The following is an 8,805-nucleotide window of genomic DNA, read 5'->3' as shown; positions in this document are numbered from 1 at the left end:
AGCTATCTATAATAAAGATTAGTGTTGAGTCAAGGGCTTTGTTGTCTTGCCATGATCTTGAGAAAGTAGAAAGAATAAAAAGAATAAAAGGGTTCATATTGATCTTATGGATAGTAATGACTTCACACCTAAAAAGTATGAGGCATAAAAGTTGTTGAGAGTTGACAAACGTAGTTTTGGTCATCGTTGCAATTAATAGGAAGTAATAAGAGGAGAGAGTTTTTCACATATAAATATACTATCTTGGACATCTTTTATGATTGTGAGCACTCATTAAGTATGACATGCTAAAACAGTTGATGTTGGACAAGGAAGGCAATGTAATGGTTTATGTTTTTTCTCACATCTCAGTTAAAGTATATTATCATTGATCTTCCCAACATGTTGAGCCTGCCTTTCCCCCTCATGCTAGCCAAATTCCTTGCACCAAGTAGAGATACTACTTGTGCTTCCAAATATCCTTAAACCCAGTTTTTCCATGAGAGTCCATCATACCTACCTATGGATTGAGTAAGATCCTTCAAGTAAGTTGTCATGTTGCAAGCAATAAAAATTGCTCTCTAAATATGTATGACTTATTAGTGCAGAGAAAATAAGCTTTATACGATCTTGTTATGGAAGCAATGAAAGCGATGGACTGCATAATAAAGGTCCATATACAAGTGGCAATATAAAGTGACATTCTTTTGCATTAAGATTTTGTGCATCCAACCCTAAAAGCACATGACAACCTCTGCTTCCCCCTGCGAAGGGCCTATCTTTTACTTTATGTTTTTACTTTATGCTTGAGTCAAGGTGATCTTCACCTTTCCCTTTTTCATTTTATCCTTTGGCAAGCTCCTCGTGTTTGAAATATCTTGATATATATATCCAATTGGATGTAAGTTAGCATGAATTATTATTGTTGACATCACCCAAAGGTGAATACGTTGGGAGGCAACACAATAAGCCCCTATCTTTCTCAGTGTCTGGTTGAAACTCCATAACCACAAGTATTGCGGGAGTGTTAGCAATTGTAGAAGACTATATGATAGTTGAGTATGTGGACTTGCTGAAAAGCTCTATTCTTGACTCTTTCTGATGTTATGATAAATTGCAATTGCTTCAATGACTGAGATTATAGTTTGTTAGTTCCCAATGAAGTTTCTGAACCATACTTGACATTGTGAATTGATTGTTACTTGAGCATAAGAAATCATATGACAAAATCTTTATATGTTGTTGTTATAAGAATGATCATGATGCCCTCATGTCCGTATTCTATTTTTATCGACACCTCTATCTCTAAACATGTGGACATATTTTTCGATTTCGGCTTCTACTCGAGGACAAGCGAGGTCTAAGCTTGGGGGAGTTGATATGTCCATTTTGCATCATGCTTTTATGTTAATATTTATTGCATTATGGGCTGTTATTACACATTATATCTCAATACTTATGGCTATTCTCTCTTATTTTACAAGGTTTATCATGAAGAGGGGGAATGCCGGCAGCTGGAATTCTGGCTGGAAAAGGAGCAAATATTGGAAACCTATTCTGCACAGCTCCAAAAATCCTGAAACTCCATGGAAGTCAGTTTTGGAATTAATAAGAATTATTGAGCAAAGAAAACACCAGAGGGGGCCCACACCCTGGCCAGGAGGGCGGGGGGCGCGCCCACCCCTACTGGGCGCGCCCCTGTCTCCTGGCCCCCCTGGTGGCCCTCCTGTGCCCATCTTCTGCTATATGAAGGCTTTTACCCTGGAAAAAATCAGAGGCAAGCTTACGGGACGAAACTCCGCCGCCACGAGGCGGAACCTTGGCGGAACCAATCTAGGGATCCGGCAGAGCTGTTCTGCAGGGGAAACTTCCCTCCGGGAGGGGGAAATCATCACCATCGTCATCACCAACGATCCTCTCATCGGGAGGGGGTTCAATCTCCATCAACATCTTCACCAGCACCATCTCCTCTCAAAACCCTAGTTCATCTCTTGTATCCAATCTTGTATTAAAAACCACAAATTGGTACCTGTGGGTTACTAGTAGTGTTGATTACTCCTTGTAGTTGATGCTAATTGGTTTACTTGGTGGAAGATCATATGTTCAGATCCTTAATGCATATTATTACTCCTCTGATTATGAACATGAATATGCTTTGTGAGTAGTTACGTTTGTTCCTGAGGACATGGGTGAAGTCTTGCTATTAGTAGTCATGTGAATTTGGTATTCGTTTGATATTTTGATGAGATGTATGTTTTCTTTCCTCTAGTGGTGTTATGTGAACGTCGACTACATGACACTTCACCATTATTTGGGCCTAGAGGAAGGCATTGGTAAGTAATTAGTAGATGATGGGTTGCTAGAGTGACAAAAGCTTAAACCCTAGTTTATGCGTTGCTTCGTAAGGGGCTGATTTGGATCCATATGTCTAATGTTGTGGTTAGGTTTACCTTAATACTTCTTTTGTAGTTGCGGATGCTTGCAATAGGGGTTAATCATAAGTGGGATGCTTGTCCAAGTAAGGACAGTACCCAAGCACCGGTCCACCCATATATCAAATTATCAAAGTACCGAACGTGAATCATATGAGCGTGATGAAAACTAGCTTGACGATAATTCCCATGTGTCCTCGGGAGCTCTTTTCTCATTATAAGAAATTGTCCAGGCTTGTCCTTTGCTACAAAAAGGATTGGGCCACCTTGCTGCACTTTATTTACTTTCATTGCTTGTTACTCATTACAATTTATCTTATCACAAAACTATCTGTTTCCTACAATTTCAGTGCTTGCAGAGAAAACCTTACTGAAAACCGCTTGTCATTTCCTTCTGCTCCTCGTTGGGTTCGACACTCTTACTTATCTAAAGGACTACGATAGATCCCCTATACTTGTGGGTCATCATCGATCACATGTAACCTTAATCCTACTAGTGTCTATATAAACCAGAGGGTTCTAGTCTTAGGGCTAGAGCAACATCCAACACCCCATCGACCTAGGGTTTAGCTCGCCTGATCTCGAGGTAGATCGACTCTATAACCATACCACACACATCGAATACAATCAAGCAGGACGTAGGGTTTTACCTCTTAGAGAGGGCCCGAACCTGGGTAAACACCATGTTCTTCGTCCCTTGTTCCCCATTGATCCTAGATCCACAGCTCGGGACCCCCTACCCGAGATCCACCGGTTTTGATAGCGACAACAAGGTTGAAGGCCTAGATGCTCCTTCTGGATCATGGAGGTAGGGGCATAGGGAGAAATCAGTGGCCGCGATGATAGAGGGGCCGTGGTGTGGGGTGCAGGCGTGCGGCAGTTGCCGGTGGAGGGGAGATGAGCGATGGCTTAGCTTGGGATTGGGGAGGAAGATGTGCATTTTTTTATGTTGGTCAGGAAAAAATCGGGGGAGGGGGGAGACATACATAGGAGGAGGCTTCGATCGATGGGTAATGAAACCAAATGAAACGAAACAACTACGTACTTCCCCTTTAGGAGTAGAGATGATTGCATTCAAATATATCATATCATTGGCAGTTTTACTCTGTCGTTAGGCACTCTGTCAATTTAAGTTGAGCTCGACAAGTATATTTGTGAGGACCCAGGAGATAAAATTAGAGGTTATCCGATCCATTTGGAGAAAAATAGGAGCACCAGAGCAGTTGAGCAATGCGAGTAGAGAGTTTGACCCAGAGCTCCTCCATGGCATGGGCAGGGGCTGCAGGCCGAACGGGTAGGGCACCCACGCCTGTTCTCACCGCCGAGGGAGGGAGAGGTGCACTGGGTGGCACGCCGCATGGTGGAGGAAGCCAGCAACAGACGTGGCAGACAGGGAGTGAGGGGATGGGGAGAGTGGTGTCAGGACGACCTTGCCCAAGTGAGATGGACAATACCTGCACAAATCAAGGCGCCGTTGTTTTCACTTGCTGGTTCTCCAGAGTCGTGGCCGGTCCAAAATTCCAGCCACCGCTTCCTATTTGTTCATGAGGGAGAGGGTTCAAGGCCGATGCCATGGCCGCCGTCTTGGGTGTTGGTGGTTGCTATACCGCCGTTCGTGGGTGCTCGCAAGGTTGAAGGTCTGGATGCTCCTTCTGGAACTTGGAGGTTGGGGCACGGGGAGAAATCCGTGGCGACGATGATAGATGGCATGTGGTGCGGGGTGTGGGCGTGCGGCGGCGGCTGTAGGTGGAGGGAAGATGAGCGATGGCTTAGCTAAGGATTTGGGAGGGAGATGTGCATGGTTTTTTTTGGATTTTTTGTCCACCTGTTTGAGGTTGGATAGGAAAAAATTGGTGGGGAGGGTAGGAGACGTAGGTGGGGAGGAGGCTTTAATCGATGGGAAACGAAACGAAATGAAATGAAACGACTATGTACTCCCCCGGAATAGAGATCTTGGGCTCTTATAGAAAAAGTAAAAATAATATGTACCCGTCTTTCCAATTCAAAGGCAGACATCCTAGGCCCAGGGCCACCGCTATCCATCCAAGGAAGTGTAACTTTCTATCTCGCCTGGTCCTTGTTGCGCGGCGGCTCCCCTCCGAGCTGCCATAGTTGGGGCAAAATCAAAATACGAAGGCCAGGGTTTGCTCTGAGTCGTTTATCACATCCCACCAGCGTTGGAGTGATTTCAATGAGCGGCTGATAGGGTATGCAAGGCATGAAAACCGACGGGCGACTACCGTGGGTTCTCCATGCCATCAATTGGGGGCGTGATGACGCGAGAAGGCACGAGGTCGGGGAGATCGTCGGCGGCGGCGAGGGAAGGGAGGGCAGGAAGCAAGTAGCAGAAATGTCCCTCCCACTAACTTGCACGAGAGATGGGGGAATCGGTAAATCCGGGGGAGGACTGAGCATATGCGGTAGGAGGGCTGAAATATACCGCTCCTCTAATTTTTTCCAAGACCTATGCAGGGCGATTTTTCTCTCCGACCCTGTAAAATGGTGGTTATTATAGCGGCCGGACATTTTGTGGGATCTGCTAGAGATTCTCTGATGAGATTTCCGTTGAAGTTTAATCTCAACCTCTTTTAGATAAAGTCAAAATAATATGTAGCCCGTCTTTCCAATTCGAAGGCGTCCTATGCCCAGGGTCACCGCTATCTGTCCAAGGAAGCGTAAAGTTTCTATCTCGCCTGCCTGGTCCTTGTCGCGCCGCGGCTCCCCTTCCGAGCTACCACAGTTGGGGCGAAACCGAAATTCGCAGGCTAGGGTTTGCTCTGCGTCGTGCCCACAGTTCGCCACTGACGCAGGGATGCAGAGGTACGGGCTGCAGCTGCGCAAAAAGCCGGCGGCCTCCTCGTCGTCTCGACCGCCACCTCCGGCGCGCCCCCTGGCGGCCTTCGCCGACGACAGCGATGACGATGTGGAGGCCGACATCCTCCGCCAGTCATCGAAGAAACGCGCCCTGGAGAAGGTAAGCAGCCATCCGGATCCCATGCCCTCTGTTGCACGAGCCCTTTTACTGCTCCCTGCCCCGCCTCACTGCGCCACGCAGTCCCCGCCGGTCGCCGCCTCTGCGCTTTCGCTCCGTCATCTCTTTCTGCCGCACCGCCTCGCGGTTGTCTCCCTCTGCTATCCTGCCGTGTTGTGCCGTTGCTCCCCGCCTTTGTTGGCTGCCGCGTCGATCCCTCGTCTCCCCGCCAGTCTGATTCTAGAGGAACCGAGCCAAGCCTGTTGGTCGAGCTCGCTGCTCCCTGACTCGCGCAGATGCACATTTGCTGCTCATGGATTTGCCATGCTGCTACGCATCATTTTTTGTTTTTTATGTCTTGGATTAAACAATTAATTAATTGGTTCATTTTGTGTCAATGTTAAGTTATATAAATAGACGATGAAGAGATTTTATCCACATGTGCCTGTAACCAACCAATTAACCTTATGCTCAACTCAGTCCGAATAATATTGTTGATAGCGTCGGCTCTAGTAACTCATTGATTTGGTAGTGCCATCTTTTGTATTCTTGTACCACCATTTGTATTTTTGTCATGTTTATCTATTTTCTTGGATCTTTAAACTTCGATTTCAATTCTACCATAGCTGTGCTATTGAGCTATAGTTTTTGATGACGTGACAAGGGTACTTTACGGGTTAGTTATAAGCGCTTAAACAGATAAACTTTGAGCCCGGGATCTGCTCCAATCCTGGCTCCACTGGAAATCATGCTGTGCATTCTCCTTCTCTGTTGTCGGGCCATTAGATGGTTGATTTCTTCTTTGCGTCACGGTGTGACCGCGCAGGTGGAGGAACTGCAGAAGAAGGCGATGGAGGAGGATCCCTCGGTGTTTGCTTATGATGAGGTGTACGATGATATGAAGGAGAAGGCCGCTCGGCCCAAGATACAGGCCAAGGTTGTTCGCGAGGTAAATTATCCGTCCTGCACCAATGCAATTTTTTAGGGGCGCCTCGTCTGGTTCATTTATGCTTAATTGGATACACTGGAGATTATATACCACGGCGAGGTGTAATGTTGTTGCTGGTTAGTTTCGTGTCCAGTTTCTTAGTTTGATCCGGGGCACTCAAGTTTTAATTTGTAAGGAGCAATTTCCAGATATTTGTTTGTCTGTTTGCTGGAAAGAAACATCAGCCTGAGATAGTTATTTGGGAAATGGCGTCTATCTTGGTGATTGGTTCCTGCTAGTTTTGCCAGATAAATGTTTGGAACATCACATTTTTTTAGCGTAAAAGGTAGAGATCATCTGCCTTATAATTTTTGAGACATAAGTGAAGGCCAAACATGTAGCTTAGGACTAACTGAAATTGTCCTTCATGGTTGGTTTGTATAATGCCTTTGGGTATGTTTATGGTTCTTCGTTGGTGTAGTGAGGTTGTTGGTTTTGTTAAATGTGTAACAGACATCTATGCAGAGACAAGCACATAATGTAGAATGTGCGGCGGGTTGTGCAAATGCAACAAATCCCACTATTAATCTGAATCACATAATGCAAGCTAAATTGGACGCATATATTTGGACCTCTTACTGGGGCATCTAACTGTTTAAGTTCCTGGTTCCATGCTTTTGTTTTCGCAGTCAAAGTACATTGAAGCACTTAAGGAGAAAGCAGAACAACGTAAAAGAGAACAGGACATAGTGTATGAGAGGAAGCTTCATAAAGAGAGGAGCAAGGAAGACCACCTGTTTGCTGACAAGGACAAGTTTGTAACATCTGCCTACAGGAAGAAACTTGAAGAGGAGAAAAAATGGCTAGAGGAAGAAAGACGACGGCAGCTTCAAGAAGAAAGGGATGATGTAAGTTTTGCTCACTTGTTTATCATTATATACATTGTTCTTAATTTCTTATACATATGCTACTTATCTTCATGCTTAGTTTATATGTTTTTTAAGTTGCACATTTTATGCTACTTTGTTCGTATATGATATGGTATGGCATGCCATTCTTTGTTCTGTCAGAAGTATGACCATGTAGGTACTAGGGTTGGTCTGTATATTCGCATGGAAACTTGAAAAAGTCGGATGATCGCGAGTGATGATGATGAAACTCTTATTCTGAATTGTGCCGTTTTGTCTGATCAAGCAAGTGTGCTGTGTGGCTGTGCCATTTGTGCAGCCAGAAGAGCTGGAGAACGAAGGGAGTTGGTACAATTGTACCTTTGAATTCTGCGTTGTACCACTTTATAATTTTATTTCCCCTTACGTTCTATTTTATTTTCCCCTCGTTTTTAAGGATTGTCCTCACTTTCTACCTTTTCCCGTCATGCAAAAATTTGACATGCTGGCTTGTGCTTACACAAACATCCTCCGAGTAATCTGTATTAACTTTGCCCACAACATTAATGCAATAAAAGCTGGTTTGTACATAAGTTTATCTCCCTTGCAAAGAAAACATATATCTAATGTTTAACAGTTATCTTGTCTTTTGGCTAACTAATTTGAATTTTGTTATCTGTTTTTATGTAGGTAACTAAAAAGAAAGACTTGAGTGATTTTTACTTTGGGCTTGCTAAGAATGTTGCTTTCGGTGCACGGACACATGAGGGCACAGAAGCTGCAGAACCTGAAAAGTTGGAAAGTAAAGCAGAAGATATTCAAGGTAGCAAGTCTGATGCCGAAGGATCTAGTCGTTCTCCTAAGCGCAGGAGGGAATCCAGTGGAGGATCTGAGAAGGCTCATGAAAGTGGAAGTGTGGCAGAAACTGCAACTACTGAGAAAGATTCTACATCTGCTAGATCTACTGAGAAAGAGGCATATGTTTCCTCATCTGCTTCACAGGCTCTCCAGAATACTCAACCAGCACCAATCACCGATGAGCACTACAAGAGGAGTAATGATGCACTTGCCGCGGCTAGAGAACGAGCACTGGCTCGTAAGAGAGCAAAGGAGCAGCAAACATGAAGTAAGATGCAGATATAATCTCAACATGCAAAAGATCAGGGCCGCGTAATACACTTGACATTTGTTTTTGACTTGCAGCATTTTCAGTTGTTGATGCATGTATCTCCCTGGCATAAATATATTCAGCTTCTGTGGTCAAAATATCTGTACATCGACATCTGACAAGCAAGCACACTCAGACATCAGAATGACCATTCTGCTATGCATGATCAGGAGATGAGAGGTTAATGTGAGCCAATTATATTTACTGAATATTTGCGCTGCCAAAAAAGAGAAAAACCTTGGCACAGTCAGGCTGATGGCAATCTGTGCCCTTTCGTGTGTTCCATTGTACTCTGTAACTATGTAATGACTCAAGCTGGTAGTTATTGACTGGTCGGTGTTGAATCAGAGATATTGAGATGGTGTATGCCCTTTCCCAAATAAAAAAGATGTATGCAGATTTTTGGTTTTCCAAGTTTTCATGATCCTTATTCCATGTTC

The 8,805-nt window shown here is 44.6% G+C and overlaps 1 protein-coding gene across 2 annotated transcripts; it reads left to right on the top strand.

The window, feature by feature from the left end:
* Positions 1-5,101: 5,101 nt before the first annotated feature.
* Positions 5,102-8,786, top strand: LOC119364352 (nuclear speckle splicing regulatory protein 1-like). Of its 2 annotated transcripts, XM_037629814.1 has the most exons (5): positions 5,103-5,385; positions 6,209-6,331; positions 7,000-7,218; positions 7,888-8,323; positions 8,401-8,786. In XM_037629814.1, the coding sequence occupies exons 1-4, from the start codon at positions 5,224-5,226 to the stop codon at positions 8,320-8,322; spliced, it is 939 nt and encodes a 312-aa protein (XP_037485711.1). In that variant the 5' UTR covers positions 5,103-5,223; the 3' UTR covers position 8,323; positions 8,401-8,786. The 2 variants fall into 2 exon arrangements, with proteins under 2 accessions (XP_037485710.1, XP_037485711.1); XM_037629813.1 differs by having other exon boundaries at positions 5,102-5,385; positions 7,888-8,786.
* The last annotated feature ends 19 nt before the right edge of the window (positions 8,787-8,805 follow it).

Source organism: Triticum dicoccoides, chromosome 2B (assembly GCF_002162155.2).
Source record: "Triticum dicoccoides isolate Atlit2015 ecotype Zavitan chromosome 2B, WEW_v2.0, whole genome shotgun sequence".
Lineage (NCBI taxonomy): Eukaryota > Viridiplantae > Streptophyta > Magnoliopsida > Poales > Poaceae > Triticum > Triticum dicoccoides.
The sequence above is the reverse complement of the archived record's forward strand: the minus strand, read 5'-3'. Positions and strand labels throughout refer to the sequence as shown.

Coding starts and splice junctions, on each gene's coding strand:
- LOC119364352 (XM_037629813.1), top strand. CDS start 5,224: ATGCAGAGGTACGGGCTGCAGCTGCGCAAAAAGCCGGCGGCCTCCTCG. Junction 5,386..6,208: donor AGAAACGCGCCCTGGAGAAG/GTAAGCAGCCAT, acceptor GTGACCGCGCAG/GTGGAGGAACTGCAGAAGAA. Junction 6,332..6,999: donor AGGCCAAGGTTGTTCGCGAG/GTAAATTATCCG, acceptor TTGTTTTCGCAG/TCAAAGTACATTGAAGCACT.